We start from the raw sequence: 20,957 nt of genomic DNA, 5'->3' as shown, positions 1-20,957 counted from the left end.
AAACCCTAAAAAAGGGAAAATACCATTCTGGGGTGAAATTGATCAGCATACAATCACACATCAGTTTACATTCTAAATCGCCTTATCCACTTAATTATGACCTTCTGAACACGAATAACGTGTCAAAACTCTTACAACTTATGAATTTGGCTGTTAAAAAGCTAATTTAACTTTTGAAATTGACTCTTTAACGCCTGAAAGTAGGCAATTTCCTATGAAATAAGCGAGTTCAGCCACATTAAATTACTTTTTAAACAAAATACAACAGTTTCATAACTGATTCTTGTCTAGAATAGGTACATAATATCACAATAAAGGTTCCATAAAAATTTTATTACAGAAAGTTTACAGGTAATACTTGTGGCAGCTGATTGTTTAGTACCAAAGGTTTCATCTAAGTAATAAACACATTGAAAAACCTTTAAAAAAGTAATGTAAGACTAACTTTTTCTAAAAACTGAAAAGTGCACTCTCACCTCTAGGCATCCGTGTGCTGAATGACGTAAGAACTTTATGATCATAACGACGTATAGAAGATGCTGGAATGGAATTACAATGTAGTCCCTGATTGATCAATTTCACTCCACTGATCAATTGACCCCGGATTACGGTACAGTAGTTTTCCAATACCTACTAGTTTGCACACGTTTCTGTTATGCTCTGTAGTACTTACATAGACAGTTCTGTACATGCAATACAACAGTAGAAGGAACACAATGTATTGATAACACTATTCCCAAAAACTATCTAGTGTATTGGATGAACGATACACATTTGTTCACTATTTCGGAGCGGATGATCTCGAACACAACCTATCATCATACATGATTAAATACCCATCAACATATCGGTACACAAACACTGGATATAAGAATGTTTTGAATAACACTAATACACTTAGGTGCACTTGTGATAGCGCTTGCCATCTTGAACCACTTTTTTGGATTAAACATAAAAAATGCACTGATTCTCTACATTATTCTATGTAATTTATGGAAACTTTTGCAGCCAATAATTTACTTTAACGACAATGCACATCATCGATATTAATCGATGAATAAAATTGTGAAAAACAGCCCTAAATATGGGAGCTGTACGTCCACTACCACCCATACCCCATATAAGCTGTAACACGAAAAAGTTGAAAATGTTTCGTCGAGTACATTTTAAGATATAATGTTTTAATTTTTTGTTTTCGAAAATCCTATAAGTTTTACTAAAAAATCTATAATTCTATGAACTTTCACCAGATTCTACGCAAAATTTCAGCAAACAATCTTCAATGTATGGGGAACTCAGAGCTGAAGTCAGAGCTGCATTTTCAGCTGATTTGATTGACGTAAAAAAAATGTAACCATTTGAATATAACCAAAAATTTGACGAATAATCCGCTGTACGGACAATTGTTTGTACAAATTAAAAAACAATAATGATGAGGTAAACTTTTTGTAAAAAAAAACACAAGTACACGACTTTAATAGAATATCGAAATAAATTAAACTATGTTTTTAAAACAGTTTTATTGATACTCTTAATGCTGTTTGCAAAATTTATCCAAGATTGGTAATTTAGCTGGAAGATGTTTTTAAAGAGGTTATTAAGATGTTAAGGCTATGGATCGCCAATCCGGAGAAGGCGGGTTCGATTCCCGTTCCGGTCGGGAAAATTTTCTCGACTCCCTGGCCATAGTGTATCATTGTGCTTGCCTCACAATATACAAATTCATGCAATGGCAGGCAAAGAAAAGCCCTTCAATTAATAACTGTGAAAGTGCTCAAAAGAACACTAAGTTGAAGTGAGGCAGGCCAAGTCCCAGTGGGGACGTCAAGCCATGAAGAAGAAGAAGAAGATTAAGAGGTTTTAAAGTATGAATTAGTGTTATTGGTAACAAAAATCTCTTTTAGAGCAGAATAAAACTTATGTATAATGTTTCTTAGGTCTGGAGCCGGCCTTCTCAGCAAAGTTCAAATCAAACCTATCAAATTTTTAGCGTACACAAATTGTAATTTCACAGGTTATAACAAACCACCTAGACCTCAGTCAAAACACACTGATGATTCATTCTCATTAAAATGAAAGTGATAAAGTGATAACTCTCTTTTTCCATAAGAACCAGTTTCCCCATCATCGTAAAACTTCCAGCATTTCAGCATCTACAGATATCACCCACAAAATACTGGCGCTGGTTGAACCCATAATGCACTCTGCGCACCCATCCAAGCGCATCCCAACATAGTCTACGTGACCATAAACAAATGCCGAAAGCATGAAGCACAAACCCACCTCCGTTGGAACATACAGAGTGCAACAGGTTCCCTCCGCGCGCGTTGGCCCATATCTACAGACACAGACACACCTGTCGCCAACGGTAACCAGATGGGACCCAAACAAATCGGGCGAATTTTCCCCCAGTGCTGGCTGCAGTAGGTAATTTTCGGTGCAAGGATTTTCACCGTTAAAGCAATCCGTTTCCGCGATCCGTTCCGTGTTCCGTATTGAGGGCGAAGTCCCTCCGCACCCGACTGAGAAGAGCTAAGCCGAGGAGGGATTTGGACCGACGACCCGAGTGAGAGTGGCTAATCGCGCTGCTGCTGGCTGGGCCGTGTGATACTAATTAGTTTATGAAATCGGAACAGCAGCGGCGGCGTTGGAACGATCATGTTTCTAAGGTAAGTGGCAGCACTTGGTGGAGTTGGAGTTGTCGTCGGTGTGTGGCGGTGGATTTGCCGTTGTTGACTTGTCAATCCGATTTGTTACGCAACCCCGGTCGACGTCGGTGGTGATTGCCGGGCCGGGCGATGAAGGTCTTTCTCTTTATGCCTATTCTGTGCTTGATGGTACTTTGATGGAGTTCAGTGCGTGGTTCATTGGAGGAGCTTTCTTTTTTCAATTTATCTGCCTGGTAATTATGGACCGGGCAGGGCACCGGGTTTAACGATTGGGACAGAGAGATATGAACCTAAGTACGCGTCACGGAATCCATTGCAAGGCCGTTATTGAAGAAAGTGAGTTGAGCCACGAAACGATTGCAAGTTCGGAGTTAAACTTTTTGCATAAGGCTTTGATGGTTCGTGAAAGAATACTTAACGCACCAATGCTTAGATAACAAATCTTTCTTTTTCAAACTGCTCTTAAAGTTTGTTATAAATAATTCTTCCATCCGTTTTCGTTGAGCAAGAGTTACTTAACCTAAGACATTAAGCTAGGCACACTACGATAATGTAACGCACCCCAACACCCTACTAGAGTTAAGCTTGATTCATAGTAAGATTTTTAGGAACTGTTTAAACATTTGGTAAGTGCTCAACAATAGGAAAATCACTTCAATTGAATTTTTCTAAAAGTACAAAGACTTTGATACATGTTGTCCTTTTCTGGCATTTTCCAGATTTGCTGTATGTCATAGAAAAACTTAGAATTAGAAGGCAAGGAATGTTGCTAATTGACAAGTTGAGACTTGAATCGGGTGACAAAAAAACTGTTGAACAAAAAATTACAAGTTTTTAGATTTTTACCATCTGCAAAAATTCACCCTTTTTGTCGGAAATTTCGACAATATTTTATATATATTCCGTGGAAACCTAAGATTTTCCATAGATCTTCCGAGATTTAGTCGGATTTTATGTGTATTCGTTGATTTTTATTTGTTGTAACCCTCTAATACCCAACCCTGCCTTCAGAAGGGGTATAGTTTGAGCACATTTGTATTTTTTCTTGGCTAAGCAATTAAAATTTTTATGTTTTAGGATTGTTATGTTAATCTCAAAATAATTTTTATGCAATTCAGTATCATAATTTATATTTTATATAACTCATTTTGGTATCATAATGGCCAATTTTTCCGAACTGGTTCATTATGCAACTGAAATGAGTTGCAAAATGAAAAACAGTTGTATTAACCGAAGCGACACCTGGTTTTGAGAAAAGCAAACTCCCATTGCAAGCTTTGAAGGTAGCGTGCTTTACTGCTCGATTGGCTGTGAAATATTCCTGGTGGTGACGCAATAGCTGTATATACCACTACTCATCTACGTTTCAAGCATATCGTTTGTTTGTGTTGAAGGAGTCGACTACGTTTGCGATATGACCACTGCTTGCGATCGTTGCGCTAAGGCGATTAAACGTACGGATGATGTCATCACTTGCATGGGTTTTTGCGAGCATGTTGTCCACCTTAAATGCGCAAGTATTGACAAAAATGTAGTCAAATCCGTATCCGACATACCGAACTATCACTGGATGTGTGACGAATGTTCGAAATTAATGAAGGTGATACGATTCCGCAATGCCATGTCTTCAGTTGGTAATGCGATATGTGAACTGACAAAGAATCAGGAAGCTGCTAACGCAGAGCTGAAAAGTGAACTTGCTAAGCATACTGAACAAATTGCGCAGCTTTCGAACAGGATTAATTCAGTCACGCCAATACTGCCAGTTACTGCTCCCCGGCGTACGATGAAACGTCGTCGGATTGATGATAATCATGAAGCCCACCCTGCTAAGCCTCTCATTGGGGGGACAAGATCAACCGATCATACCAGCGCAGTTGCAACCGTTCCTGTGCCTACTGTTATGTTTTGGATCTATCTCTCACGGTTACATCCTAGTGTAAAACCAGATGCTGTAGAAAAGTTAACCAGAGATTCCTTACAATGCGACACAGCGAAAGCTATTCCATTGATAAAACAGGGAACCGATGTGAATTCTCTGAACTTCATTTCATTCAAAGTAGGCATCGATCCCATATTCCGTGAAGCCGCACTTGATCCTTCGTCGTGGCCGAAGGGTATTCTTTTCCGTGAATTTGAAGATACTCGTGTAGGAAAATATTGGATGCCCGATGCATGCACTCCTTCGATCACTGTTACACCGGACCCTGGCGAATCATCCCAGTTTGCCTCTGCTTCGATTGAACCTGTGGAATGCTGACCCCTAAATATTCATTCAACTGGAGGAGAAATGAAACCGCGACGCACCGTAGAAAGCATTTTGGAGACCTCTTCTCAGTTCGACACAGTCCCGCCTAATGCTGTCATCGTTCGTCCGAGTCGTCATGGTCCTGCTGTCGAATCTGGTGAAGGGGTTCTCCAGCCTGCTGTTCCAGGCAAGTACCCACATTTTCACGAGCAAACACTTCCTGATCGCCTTCCCGCTTCCAGTCCCGTCACTGCCGCTTATGACGCTGAAAATGCATTATCATCTGACAATTGCTCGGCATCCGAGCCAACTCAGCCCTCGTCGATTCGACATGTTTCCTGCTCACCACCGGGATGCGCGCCTGCCAGTTTTATGGAAGCCCCTGAGCCCCTCGGTACAGTCGAGCCCCTCCTGCCAGCGACCTGCAGACATCCCGGTCCTGTGTCCGTGCGTGGTGACGGGGTCTTCCAACCCACAGATGCAAGCAAGTACAGTTGTATTAAGAACGATTATCTGCCGTTAACGCCCATCGCTTCCAGTTACCCAATGCCATCTTCGTCACGGATCCCATCTGGCACCGCAGATTTCTCCAGTTATCCACCAACGCCCTCGACGATTCGATTTGTTCCTTGTTCACCACCGGGATGCATGCCTGCCAGTCCTATGGAAGCCCCTGAGCCCCTCGGTACAGTCGAGCCCCTCCTGCCAGCGACCTGCAGACATCCCGGTCCTGTGTCCGTGCGTGGTGACGGGGTCTTCCAACCCACAGATGCAGGCAAGTACAGTTGTATTAAGAGCGATTATCTGCCGTTAACGCCCATCGCTTCCAGTTACCCAATGCCATCTTCGTCACGGATCCCATCTGGCACCGCAGATTTCTCCAGTTATCCACCAACGCCCTCGACGATTCGATTTGTTCCTTGTTCACCACCGGGATGCATGCCTGCCAGTCCTATGGAAGCCCCTGAGCCCCTCGGTACAGTCGAGCCCCTCCCGCCAGCGACCTGCAGACATCCCGGTCCTGTGTCCGTGTGTGGTGAAGGGGTCTTCCAACCCCCTGATGCAGGCAAGTACTGTTGCATTACGAACAATACTCTCCCGTCACTGTCGATTGCTTCTAGTCGTAAATCATCTGGTGAAACAAACGATGCGATCTGGATGTATTATCAAAACGTCCGTGGCCTAAGGACGAAAATAGACGACCTGCTTCTTGTGACAACCGACTGCAATTTCGACGTAATCATCTTGACGGAGACCGGCTTGAACGATTGCATTACTTCGCAACAACTCTTCGGCACAGCCTTCAACGTTTACCGCTGTGATCGGAGCCCCGAAAACAGTGATAGAACTCGATTTGGAGGAGTTTTAATTGGCATTTCCCAGCAATACGTCAGTAGCGTAGTACATACGGCTAGTGGGCGAAGGTTGGAACAAATTTGCGTGTCGGCATCAATTAAAGGTAGGAAAATCTTTTTTTGCGCAATCTACATCCCGCCGGACAAAAGCCAATGCGCGAGCATACTCAATGAGCATCTTTGCTCAATGAATGAGCTTTGCGGAAAATGTTCACCCGACGATGCTGTGGTTGTGTGCGGCGATTACAATCAGCCACATATGAATTGGTGTCTAGTTGAAAATTCAATTCAATGCAGCAATTCTCAACTACCGGTAGCTAGCAGCACTCTTCTGGATGGGATGGACTATTTAAACCTGGTCCAAAGAAATCTTGTGAATAATCATCTTGATCGTATTCTTGACTTGGTATTCTGCTTGCCGGATTGTGTGGCCGATGTGAACTCCTCTTCGGATCCATTATTACCCGTTGATCCTCACCATCCTCCACTCGAGATATCTCTACCTGCATGTTTGGCGCAGGATGATAAGATCGATCGCCCTTTAGGGAACCGGCCCCTTAATTTTCGCATGATTGATTTCGAAGCTCTTTCGGACTATTTGCTAGCGGTAAATTGGAATGAAATTTCTCATAACAACGATGTGGATGATATGGCCGAAAGCTTTTCGAACGTTTTAAACGAGTGGCTTGTATCCCATGTACCTCGGATTCGCCCACCTGTTTCTCCCGCTTGGAGCACACCCTATTTACGAAAATTGAAGCGCGCACGCAATGCGTGTCAAAGAAAGCTACGTCGCCAACGAACGCCTATCAATAAACGCAACTTCCATCGTGCCAGCAATGCATACCGTTACAATAACGCCTCCCTATACAAATCGTACGTTCTGCGTGTTCAAATGGATCTAAGAAGAAATCCTCGTGGCTTTTGGCGCTTCGTTAATTCCAAAAGGAAAAATGATGCTATCCCGTCAAACGTACATTTGAACGATGCATATGCGATGTCTGCACAAGGATCAAGTCATTTATTTGCTAAACACTTCGAATCCGTATTTTCCCTGAACGCCGCTTCTGAATGGGAGATTGCAGACGCTGTCCGTGATGTTCCCGTCGACGTCGTTGATCTAGGAATGTTCACTATAAACCCGGACATGGTCTCACTGGCGGCTAAAAAACTAAAACGATCATATGTTCCCGGTCCCGATGGATTACCTGCAGTTATCATCTGCCGTTGTATTTCTGCATTGGCACAACCTTTGTGCGATATTTTCAATCGCTCACTCCAGCAGGCCAAATTCCCACGCATATGGAAACAATCGTATATGACACCTGTTTTCAAACGTGGTGATCGCCATAATGTCGCGAACTATCGGGGAATCACTAGCTTGTCAGCTGTCTCCAAACTGTTTGAGATAATAGTATGTGGAATCATCTTCGATGCCACAAAAAGCTATATCTCCACTGAACAACATGGGTTCATGCCTAATCGATCGGTCACTACCAACTTGCTGACTTTCACATCGAAGTGTTTGAGGGGAATGGAAGCAAATGCCCAGGTGGACGCTATTTACACCGACTTGAAGGCAGCGTTTGATAAAATTGACCACGGAATACTTCTACGAAAGTTATCTCGCCTTGGTGTCGCTTCGCATTTGGTGTCTTGGTTGGAGTCATACCTTACAGGACGAGAGCTTCGAGTGAAGATCGACGGCTGTGTATCATCATCATTTTCCAACAAGTCCGGAGTTCCGCAAGGAAGCAATCTTGGACCGTTGCTTTTCATTATTTTCTTCAATGATGCTGCTTTGGTTTTGGACGAAGGATTGAAGCTGATCTATGCGGATGACCTCAAGCTGTATATTGTGGTGCGTTGTATAAATGATTGCAGACATCTTCAGAACTCGCTGACACTTTTCGCAGATTGGTGCCGTAGAAATAAGCTGACCATAAGCGTGGAAAAATGTCAGGTGATTACTTTCCACCGCACAGTACAGCCGATTGATTTTCGATATCATATTGAAGGAGATCCCCTGAACAGAGTGACTAGTGTGACAGACCTAGGTGTTCGTTTGGATACTAAAATGACTTTCGATCTTCATCGCTCTGAAATAGTATCGAAGGCATCGCGTCAGTTAGGCTTCATTTCCAAAATAGCCAAGGATTTTTCTGACCCGCATTGTTGGAAATCTCTTTACTGTGCACTAGTACGCCCAATTTTGGAAAATGCCTCCGTCGTATGGCATCCGTACCAAGTCACGTGGAGCCTAAGAATTGAACGAATTCAGAGACGGTTCATCCGCTTAGCCTTGAGAAGTTTGCCTTGGAGAGATCCTGATAACTTGCCACCCTATCCAGACAGATGCCAGCTACTAGGGTTGGAGACCTTGGAGCGACGGCGAAAAGTACAGCAGTCGCTACTTGTAGCTAAACTACTTAATAGTGAAATCGATGCTCCAGCGTTGCTTTCTTCATTAAACTTCCGTGTTCCGACCATACATCTTCGAAATTCGACGTTACTACAACCAACTTTCCACCGGACCGTGTATGGCTACAACGAGCCCTTCTCAGCGTGTATTCGTGCTTTTACAGATGTGGAGGAATTCTTCGTTTTTAATGAACCGACAAGAATTTTCGCTAATCGTATAAAATCTGTGTTAAATGTCGTTTAAATGTATGTACGTAATATTAATTAATTTTATTCATTAAGACTAACATGTCAGATGAATTATTTTAAATACAAATACAAATACAAATACAAATAATGTTCATAATGCAACTCAAATGAGTAGCATTATGAACATTATGCAACTCAAATGGGTTGCATTATGAAAAATTCATTGCATAAAATTTTGTATGGAACTCGTTGCAAAACTCGATTTTTTCAGCACTCTTCGTATTTATCCAACTCGGCAAGCCTCGTTGGATAAATGTACGACTCGTGCTGAAAAAATCAACTTTTTGCAACTCGTTACATAAATAACTATTGGTGTCTTTTGAAGCGTATTAAAAATTTTTTTAAATCATTTAAAAACTGATGTTTTGGTCTCCTTTTAGTTGTCATAGTTTCGTTAGTATTAAATCGCAACAGTTAACCCTAATACCCAAATTTTTGATTCTGAACTAAATATCATCTTTCGTCATCTAAAATCGATTTAAACATGTTTTGGAAGATGATTCTTTTCAATTCTCGATTTTGTGAATTCAGGTTTTTGATTATTCTATTTTTTATTTTTGAATAACTCTACACTTTCATATTTTTCCTTAAATTCTATTTGGGATAAGCATTTTTTTGAGACGAACAAATTTTTAGATTTCGAGATATTTTTCTTTTTTTTCTAGGGAAATTTTATTTTCTGTGTAGTTTTACGAAAATTATTTTTAGAGTGTTTTCAATTTCCTTAAACTATATAACTATGACGGAATGATTTGAGAAAAATTTCAAATATGTTAATAGTAGTGATTTAATACAGAATAAACTATGACTTCAGAAGAATGACTAAAACATTAATTTTTCAATGATTTGAAAAAATATAAATAAAGTGTATTGGACACCAAAAATCATTTTCAGATATACAGAACAGTCCTAAATATCAGCCAAAAATATAAAAGTTTTGATTGTCCACGGAACAAAAACAACATAAATGCTCAAACTATACCCCGTCTAAAGGCGGGGTTGGGTATTAGAGGGCTTTTAATTTTTTCCATTTAATTATGGTTAAAGAATTGAAAGAAGTTAAATACACACTAACATGATTTTCCTAAAAATTACACGGAAAATAACACTTTCCATTAAAAAAAATAAATTAAAAATATTTTATCAATAACACAGCGTAACAAAAATTAACTTGGTCTGTCTCAAGAGCAAACTTTTGTGTCTCTGACAGATTTTGGGCCGCTGAATCTGAATCCGGGCTCAGATTTGCTCCAGCACGCAACAATTTTGAGCTATACCTCAATTTATAGGGCAAAATATGCGATTTTGGGCTTTTTTGACTGCAAACCATTGGGGTGATACACAAATTATGTCACGCTAAAATCGACCTTTTTCAACCCCCCTCCACCCTATGTCACACTATTTGTATGGGACCTTAATATTTTTTGTAAGGGTCGTCACGTTCTGCAAAACCCCCTCCCCCCTAAGAGCGTGACGTAATTTGTGCACGGCCCCCATTAAGCATGGAAATGTTTTTTTGAAAGGAAAATTTGGCCCAATGAACCAATGACCAATGAAAGGATAATTTGGCCAATTAACATCCAAATTAACGATTCATGCAAAAATTTCGTTTTACCAAATCGATTTTGATAGTTTTAAGCGATTTATGTTAGATGCGATATTTCTCCTACAAGTCACCCTCCAAAAGTTGCATGCAAGTTTACATAAAATGCTTAAACCTACAAATTTGATTTGGTAAAACGAAATATTTTGCATGAGTCGTTATTTTAGATGTTAATTGACCAATTCATACTTTGGTTGCTTAAAAAATATATTTTCATGCTTAATGACTTTGCCCAATAAATTAGCCATACCTCGCTCACAATTGTGACGTGCTGGAGCAAATCTGAGCTCGGATTCGGATTCAGCGGCATAAGTTTGCTCTTGAGACAAAACAGGGTTGCGCTGTGCAATCACATAATATTTTCGTCTTCAAAATCTGTATACCCAATTTCTCGTAGCTTTGAGGAAAAATATAAAAGTGAAGGGATGTTCAAAAAAAAAATTATCAAAACCATAAACTAAAATTCACAAAATCGAGAATTGAAAAAAAAAACTTCCAACACATGTTTAAATCGATTTTAGACAAAGAAAAATTATATTTAGATCGAAATTTAAAATCCGGGTATAAGAGGGTTATATGAAATCTCATCATTTTTGTGAAAATTTTGGAACTCTCGATAGAATTTCAGAATCAATGAGCTAAAACTCGGGACTTGAATGAATAAAAGGTATTTTAGAATCATTTGCATTTTTTTATTTTTCTATTAAATTCCTCCTTATCCCATAATTTTGTCGGATTTTTAGCGAAATTTTTCATGTGCAATAATCTTACAGAACTTTCGTTAGAAATTTAAATCTTTTGGCGATTTTTTTTGTTTATTTTGCTGAAATTGTTGCAAGATCTTCCAACGATATTTTTATATTTTTGATTGAGGTTTCGAAATTTTAACGAGAAAATTTGAAGATTCTCAACGGGTTTGTTCAAAAATTTCCATTAAATTTTAATATATTTCAGCAAAATTTTACGAGTTTCGTCGGAAACCTCAACGGAATTTCGTAATTTTTTAGCGAAACTTTATGATTTTCAGATTGTTCTACAGAATTTCTGAATTTTACTCAAGTCATCCAGGACTTTTACAAAAATGCGGTGATTACAAAGAAATCCTCGGAAAGTTTAGAATGTTCATAGTATTAGTATTAGAAGTTATTAGAATCTTACATGTGTCTGTGGGTATTATGAAAGTAGAGGAGGATTTTTTTTTCTGGTGATATTTTTTATTTTCGCATTGAAATAAATAGAGTGGTTAGGTTTGTGAGGCTTGTTTTACCTTATTCGTGCATTATCTCACCTTGCTGACCTAGTGTATGTTTAGGGGCCATAATGACCCCAATGCACGAATAGGGTTGAGAATACCATAATTTTCGTTGGAATTTGAGATTTTTTCGGCAGAAAACCATTATTTTAGCCAAATTTTTCATAGAATTTTATTACTGTCCTTGGAGTTTTCCCGGATTTTCCAAAGTTCCGTCGGATTCCAGGAATTGTAAACTTTTTTTTTAAATCTTAAATATTGACGTTGAAATATATAGATGTAAGCCGTTTTTTTTCGAAATTCTAGAGCATGCCAGCAGATCTCGTGATTTTTTATAATTATTATATTTGTTTTCCTAGATGTTCTCAGACTCGTCAAATATTAGAATATTCGAAGAAATTTTAGAATTTTTAGCAGAATATCGTTATTCTGGCAGAATTTTGATGCAGTCCATGTATTTTTCTCAGATATTCCAAAGTTCCGTCGCATTTTTGGTATTATCGAATGGTGAGGCTGTTTCGAGACGGATATAAGAAATGCGAGTGAGGAACTTTACTTCGACGGTTTATTTTCAAGTGAACTTAAATACAATTCTGTGCCGTATAATATACCCTCTACCCCGGCGATTCCCAAAGTGGGCGAAATTGAAGAGCGAGACAGCAGGCAAACTGACACATCGCTATGACATATTTAACGTATACGCAACACGTACGTGAGATTCTCTCTCTCGAATGGTGCACGAAGAAATAAAACTACCTAATTTTTGGGTCGATTTTACTTAAAGCTTGTTTTCCCTCTTTTCCTCACCGGATGTTGTCAAAAACAAACAGAGATGCATCTACCCAACGGGGGTCCTTGAGCCCAATAAGCCAATTTTGGATAAATGCAGGTTTACTCAAATTTGGGTTGAATGGGGGGGGGGGGGGGGGTCATGTAGCCGGGGCGGTAAACGCACGGGTATTCAGCATGACCATGCTGAGGGTGACGGGTTCGATTCCCGGTCGGTCCAGGATCTTTTCGAAAAGGAAATTTCCTTGACTTCCTTGGGCATAGAGTAACTTCGTGCCTGCCACACGATATACACATGCAAAATGGTCATTGGCAGAGGAAGCTCTCAGTTTATAACTGTGGAAGTGCTCATAGAACACTAAGCTGAGAAGCAGGCTTTGTCCCAGTGAGGACGTTACGCCAAGAAGAGGAGAGGAGAGAGGAGGGGAGGTCTTGGGTTGAATTTACCTACTCTTAAGTAAATGTTTTTGCTGGAGGTGAAGGCAATTTACCTAGTGTGAGTTTAATCGATTTACTCAAATTTGGCTTATTGGACCGAACTATGGGATTGCGTCAAAAGAACTCAATTTTGGGTAGTTTGGCGGTTCCGTGTGTGGTTTGTTTTGATCCAATCTGACATTTCTTTTATGCTGCTCATGCTGCCGATGCTGCCCAACGTATCTAAATACCAAGGTAAATATTCCTGCAAATGTCAATAACGAGACCGACTAACACATCTGCGTTAGTTATGAAAAGTTGGTGATTTTGCTCTAGAATGTCATTATTTCTACCAATTTTTATTATTTTTATTAGTTTGGACGTTTCCTAATGCTGTAAAATTATGTTTAGAATCAATTAAAAAATAATTGTCTCCGATTTTCAAATGAAGATATTTTCTGATTTATTGCATGGAAGTAATTTTTTATCTAGTGAGATGCATTTCAATAATTGCTTCTAAGATGTGAGAGATTAACTTCTCAAAAAAGTTTGCTAAATAATGATTTGCCCATACAAATCTGCGCGAATTTCATAACTATTTTTGTTATTTTCCTTTTCTCACCAATACATGAATAATAGTTGGAGTATCTTACCTTGGTATTTAGATACTTTGGATGCTGATGGAGGAGCATAGTCGGAGGGGTGCTCCAATGCATTTTCGGAAGAGTTTGTCAAGATAAAAAGTTTTCGTTGTAACAATTTTAAGAAATTCTGGTTCAAAATTTCAGCATTAAATTTTTCAATGCGTGTTTTATATATTATTTTACAGAGAATCATTGTAAAGGTTGTTTAACGTAATACGCGCATTAACTTAGAAGACTATAATTTTACAAGAACGCATGGAAACGCATCTTCGAAGTAAATTCACAATATTGTGGATTTACCGGCTACTTGTCTTCTACCGGTTACTTAAGTAGCCGTTACTAAGTAGCCGTTCTCATATGAAAATGAACTTGATTGTCAAAAAATGAAGGTCACTGAGTAGCAAGTGGCAATAGGAATAGCGCATACAATAAAAATGTTTAAAATCATTTTTAAGTTACTTTTTTTTTATAAAACGGCTATTTTGGAGGCCATACTGAAGAGACCGGTAGAATACAAGTAGCCGGTAAATCTACAATATATTTATGTGGATTTTTTGGCAAATGCCATGAAAAAAAAAGACTTATATACGAATTTTTCAAAAGAATTCATTTGGATCCTGGAGATCTTATAAATTATATATATAAAAAAAAACTTCTATGGCGAAAATTGATGATTGATTTTTGTCAAAATTATGAATGGAAGTGTTTGTTTTTACTTGATGAGAAAGTTTTGTTTTTAAATCATACGCGGGTTTTTTTTATCATGGAATCAATCAAAAACATGAAGTTTCTGGAAAAGGTATTTAGAGTACATAGCTCCAATTTTCCCGAGCACAAATCTAGAGAACCGTCAAACCTTTCTGGCTGAAAATGTAACTTGATGCTTGCTTCCGCGCACATTGAGTTACATTTCTAGCCAGATCCGTTTGACGTTTCTCTAGATTTGTGCTCGAGAAAATTTGAGCTTGTTCACCAAATACCTTGCCCTTAAGGCGAATCTTAGAACACTTTTCGGATGAGAGTCGTCACACATTGTTTGAAAATATTTTAAAGAAGTTTCCCGAAGGAATTTCAAACATTGCGTATTACTAGCAGATGTTTTGAAAATTGTCACACATTCTGCGTTGAATTTCCTCAAAACCGAGTAGTAAATGATGCATATGCATATCTTATTTTACAATTAAAATGTATCTAATTCATACGAAACTCTTCAATTCAGATCAAAGCTTACTATATTTGAAAGTACACCATTATATTCCTGAGTTGTACTTTTTGCATAGGTAACAGATATTGTTGTATTTGTTTTTCAATTTCCCACCACACTTATTTGAGAACGTGTGGCCAAAAATGTCTGGAGTTGAAGAACCCCATTTTAGAACATTGATAAAGCATCTGGTTGAAGATAACCAGTGTTCGTAAATGTTCACAGTCCATTCTGTTTTGCTCGTTTTTGTTCTAGAATATGTATTACGTTATTATGTATGTACGTATTATGTAATACGTTTTCAAAATGTATTGCAAAAATGCAGTTTTTTTTTTCAAATGCAGACAATCAGACTATAAAAATGAGATCGATATTAATTTATATACATTAAATACCAGTTTTGCCACAGTAGTGTCAAATAATGGGCTTTTAAGTGCTTCCGATAAGCAAGGTTTCAGCATCTTGTACCGCCTTTTCGAACCCTCTAAGCAGAATACCCTCTTCGAATGAGTGTAATCAGTTTCGTACCTTTTAATTCCGCCCTATTTTGCTTATCCTTTAACAGATACGCGTATTTCGACTACCACATGTAATCTTCCTCAGTGTCAGTTATCCACTGAGGAAGATTACAAGTGGTAGTCGAAATACGCGTATCTGTAAAAGGATAAGCAAAATAGGGCGGAATTAAAAGGTACGAAACTGATTACACTCATTCGAAATGTATCATAGAAAAAAAAATCACTTAGGGGGATGAAAACGTTTATCTATGAGGGGGCAATACATCTTAAAAGTTTGGGAAGCACTGCTCTACCCTATTCTTATTTCGAAGTACATTATTGTTCCCCTGTCCCGAGCAGAGGAGAATATCAAATTAATAACTACGAAATCACATAACCACTTTTAATATCTAGTTTTGTTATTATTTAATTATCAAGGCATAGCTTTTCCATAACAAATTTTGTTGGACAATCTCATTTAGTTATAATCAAGCTATTGATATACATTCACTCAATTACATTTCAATAACATGTTTTGTTGAAGTACAAGTTTTGTTATTGTTGTACTATTGATTAACTTATCAACAATAGCACAACAGTAACAAGTATTGAAATCAAAGTGATAATTCGATAATAATGATATGTCCTTTGTGTTTTGTTCCACTTTTGTATTCAGTTAGGAAGAAAATTTCTGAACGAATCCTCTGAAAATCCCTTAAATAATATTTGGGAAAACATTTGAATGTTCTGAAGGAACCCTTCGATACCCTGGAGAAGTCTTTAAAAGAACTCCTGGCACAATCTTCTTAGAAATTCCAAAGTAATACTTCAGAGCAATTATTAGAATTTTTGACAAAATCTTTTGAAAAACTCTCGGAAAAAAAACTTATGAAATCCTCAAAAAAAAAATCAGAGAAATCTCAAGACGAATTTCGGAACAAATAATCACGGGGAATTCTGAAGAAATCCGTGAAGGGATTCTGTTCATAATTCTGAAGGAATTTCTAGAGAAGTCTTTGAAAATCTGTGAATGATTTCGTGGAAGAACTCTCGGAGAAATTTCTGGAAGTAGTATTTTTCGATCATTTATTTACAGTATTCTTACTCATGTTATGTGTGGGTTCGTGAGACAAAGTGAATAATTTTATATAATAAGTATCATAATTTACTTAGCTACGATTTTGATATAATAACAAATTTTGCTTTCCGATTATTATCAATAACAAATTAATATTAAAATTTGTTATTGAAATATTTTCCAAATGCACTGTTATAAAGTTGTTATTGAAACTAACAAAACAAGTTATTAAAATGGTTTTCCAAGAACATTTTTTTGTTATGATATTTGTTATTTTGCCGCTTATGACAGACAAGTTTATAACATAATCTGTTATGTTAAAAATGTTAAAAATGTTAAAAATAATCGATTTTTTTATTCAGTTATTTTATCCAAATAACACACGTTCTTATGCTGTTGTTATTCCCTTCTGCTCGGGGTATCCCTTTATAAATTGCATACAATAAAACCAGAACAAAACAACAATGCATACAATAATATGATTAAGGGCATTCTAATGCCTTTATTTGAAAATAAAAACCAGCTTTCGTCTTGATCGTATTTGATAAGGTACCCGTTTTATTTCAGCAAAACTAAAGCCACCGAAAAGTGGCTGGATGCGCAGTGTGATGGAACTGCCGCACTTCACACCCTTCCGTCCTGTATGTCCCTATGCGATCTCAAGAACGACAACTACTATCAGCTAGTCATCGTGGACGTCCCGCTTTTCGACTTCGATGCCAAACCCAAGCTAAAAGTGTACAAAGGGACTAACCTGACCAGTGAGCAGAACCTGCCGGAGATTCCTTCTGCAGTCGAGTGTTTCTATTTGGACGAACCGGAGCCCAGAATTCCTAGTTTAGACTGAAACAAGCAGACATATTCATTCACTAACTTCCTCTTTTTTCTAGTCATCGCCGTGGCAATCTCTTCATATGTCTTATTCTACCGCAACATGAAACCCTACTACAAGTTCACCGTCCCGGAAATGGACATCGATCCGCTTGAAGCGGACACCTGGAACAAACTGCAAACCGCTCGTCCGGAAAACGTTGACAAACTCATCGACAACTTGCGCACCCTTCATCTCTCCCAACTCACCGAACAATCCCAACACCTTCTCAGCCTCCCCGAAGACAAACGCGCATCATTCATCATCCAATCAGCCAACAACGACCTGAAACGTTTGTCAACCATCACCTCAATGGTTTCGATCAAGAAAGCCGCCAACGACTCCAAGTCGGCATCTTGCCTGATCCTGACCGTCGAATCCAGCGAGATCTTCATCCTGGACACGCAAGCCTTCGTCATTCTGCATCAGGCCCGGGCTTGTAACTTTCAAGGAACGCCCAGCATGATCTCGGCCACCGGCCAGTACGATGTGGACTTCCGCCTGGTGGTCGCCACCCGCGAAGGATACCTCTGTCTGTTGCGCAAGGGTTGGCTCGTGGGTCAGCACATCGTCAAGCTGGATCACCCGTCCGCCGGTTTGGCACTGCTGCCGATCGACCAAACGATCGTGGTTGTTTGCATGAACAACTACCTTCTGTGCTACTCGAAGAAGGGCAAGAAACTCTGGTCGGTAACGCTGCCACAGCCGGCGGTTTGCATGACTCCGGTCCCGTTGCCGCATCTCGGTATTAGCTTGGTCTGCGTGGCCCTTCGCGGTGGATTGGTCCAGTTCTACTGTCAGAAGAAGCTGGTTGATCAGTTCTACGCTCCGGAGACCGTGTCGGCGCTGACTTTTGGTCGACTGGGTCAGGAGGAGCACGTTCTGATTCTGGTCACTTCCGATGGGTCACTGATCGTGAAGATCCTGAAGCGAACGGCCGAGTTTTCGACCACGGATAATATTTATGATATGAAGACGAGCAGTGAGGAGGCGTCTGGGAACCTGCAGATCCCGAAGAAGACTAAGATCTTCGTAGAGCAGACACTGAGGGAGAAGGAGCATGCTGCTGCGATTCACAATTCGTTTCAGTCGGAGTTGTGGCGGATGCGGCTGACGGCGGCCAGGGCTACGGTGGACGTCATCAATTCGGCGGATAGTAACGTCAGTGGGGATGTTGGAATGGCTCCGATCAAAATGGCGGCTGAAGTTTTGGGATTGGGACCTGTTTTCAAACTTTTCCTAATTGTTGAGAATATTTCAGCTCGAAAGGAGGCCAGTGGATTGAATGTGTTGATTCAGGCAGATCACCGTCACTATATGGTGGATCGACCGTACTTGAGATTGCCGATGTTAGTACCGGGAGCGCCACTGAAGCTGGATTTCAAAGTTACGGTCGTAACGGATCCGAGCGATGGACTTGCGCCAGTAGACTTAACACCGGAAAACTCATTTATCAAAGTGTTGATTTTCAAAACGGGACACGTAAGTCAACACCAACTGCTATTTTACATATCAGAATTTGCTCCTAACGCTGACGTGCCGTTCCGGTTCTTGACCCATCTACAGAATTGGAACACTCGGCACGAATGATTAAAATTAGTTAGAGACGAATGCCCCTTCAGGGTAAAGTCTCTATAAACAAAAAAAAAAAAAAAAAAAAAAAAAAAAAAATTAAAATTAGTACATATATCTGAAGGCGTGACCCTTTGGAACTCAATTGCCCTAAAATTAGTAGAAAAAAATGTGTGATCCTTTTAACACATGCATGAAGCTCTGAAGATGGTCTAATAACCCTAATAACCGGACAGAAACATCGGTAACTGATAGAAAATTAGGCAACACAATTCAATTAACTGAGAGCTGAAACTTCGGATAGTCTTCAAAAATAATCCCGTTGAAACCTACAGTAGTATGGAATGGACATTAAATCAATGAATTCAAATTTAATGTCCATTTTATTCCATCCTTCCATAAGGAGTTGGACCATCTGGGCAATCAATTAGGGTCACTTGTGGCTGTATTTCAGGTAATTTTAACTAAGGATACCGAGCCACTTGGGCAATGGCTTCCATTTTGGGCTCTTTTTCGCTGTAACTCAGTCAATTTTGAACCAATTACTAGATACTACCCATCTCATCGCGTTCCAAAAATTGTATCAATTGACTGAGTTATAGCGGACAGTGCCGAAAATAGAAGCCACTGCCCAAGTGGCTCGGTTCCCCTAACTGTTTTTTTTTGCGATATTGATGCAGCAGACTGTGCACACAAATTCTTGCTATTGGATTTAAAGATGACTTAATCATAACGAAAAGTGTTCCAATGGTCCAACTTCCTCCTAAGTTGGCTTTGGTCCAACCTTCAAACTAGCCTGAGTCATACTACCATGAAGCGAAATATTGATGTGCGCCTAAATGTATGCATCACGTTTTTTTATTCTTTCAGACTAAACCGCTGATTGCTTCTACGGTCGTGATGCCGCAGCCAGAACCGCAGATACTAGGCACGTTTTAACCGTTTGAAGGGTTATTTTTTTCAATATTTCATACTAAACTGTGTGTATATACTTGTATTCTTGAAACAATAAATGTAAAATAGATTTCATCATCTTGTACCGACTTTTCGGACTCTCTTAGCCGAATACCCCTTCGACTGGATGTAATCAGTCTGTCCTCTGTTTCTTTTGATTTCTAATGACATTGGCTGGGGATGCATCTTTCAATTGGTCGACGTTCAGTCAGAGTGGACTACGCGATTTTTCGGGCTGGTAAAGATAAGCTGAGTAATTCGTTAAACCTAAACTTTTCGACGTTATTTTGATGCAGATGTGCCATTACATAAAAGAATAATAAGTATTTCTGAAAATAATGCCAGAGATTTGAAATTTCAAATGCATGCAGGAGACATTTTCTCGAAATCATTGAAAAACAGATGGTCCGGTCTGACTTAACGCCGACCAATTAGGGGATAAAAAGATACAATTTTGTGCATAAATTAAGTCAGAGCCTTTATGAGGGAATCTAGTTCGCGAGAACAGGTCTTGCTCCTGGGCATTAAAGGTGGAGCCAAGGGGGTTTCCAGGAAGTTTCCAGAGAGCCCAAAAACATGAGGTTCTAAGGGGCATCAGGTTGTTCCAGGGGCTCCTGATCTTTTTTAGGGCGTTCCGTCAGGTTCAGATGGCGTTTTAATGGAATTAGGCGCTGTCCATGAACTACGTAGACTCATTTTTGGCCATCTTAGACCCCCTCCATCCTTTTGTCCAGACTTTTGTCCATACAACATTTTTGAATTTTGTATAAAGTGTAGACTTTGGCCTGATCCACCCTCACCCCTTGGGGTCTACGGAGAATCCCATAGTATTAAGGGGGTTCAGCAACTCTCCGACGGCAGCAAGCAGGATTCCGTGCCGGACGATCCTGTGTGGACCCTATTGTCACGCTCCGTATCATTCTGAAGCAAATCAATGAATTCCAAGAGTCTCTTCACCTGTTGTTCATTGATTACGAAAAAGCTTTCGACCGTCTCAATCACGGAAACATGTGGGAAGCCCTCAGACGCAAGGGTGTCCCTGAGAAAATCATCGGCCTCATTGAAGCACAGTCCAGAGCATTTTCGTGCAGAGTACTGCACAACGGTGTTTTATCCGATCCCATCCGGGTCGTT

General features: G+C 39.6%; 1 protein-coding gene across 1 annotated transcript; it reads left to right on the top strand.

The window, feature by feature from the left end:
• The first annotated feature begins 2,392 nt into the window (after positions 1–2,392).
• On the top strand, positions 2,393–19,895 carry LOC109418041 (Bardet-Biedl syndrome 1 protein homolog). The gene is made up of 4 exons (XM_019692204.3): positions 2,393–2,669; positions 16,994–17,262; positions 17,317–18,779; positions 19,740–19,895. The coding sequence occupies exons 1-4, from the start codon at positions 2,659–2,661 to the stop codon at positions 19,806–19,808; spliced, it is 1,812 nt and encodes a 603-aa protein (XP_019547749.2). The 5' UTR covers positions 2,393–2,658; the 3' UTR covers positions 19,809–19,895.
• Positions 19,896–20,957: the final 1,062 nt, after the last annotated feature.

This window comes from Aedes albopictus, chromosome 2 (genome assembly GCF_035046485.1).
Source record: "Aedes albopictus strain Foshan chromosome 2, AalbF5, whole genome shotgun sequence".
Lineage (NCBI taxonomy): Eukaryota > Metazoa > Arthropoda > Insecta > Diptera > Culicidae > Aedes > Aedes albopictus.
This window is presented reverse-complemented; position numbering and strand designations above follow the sequence as displayed.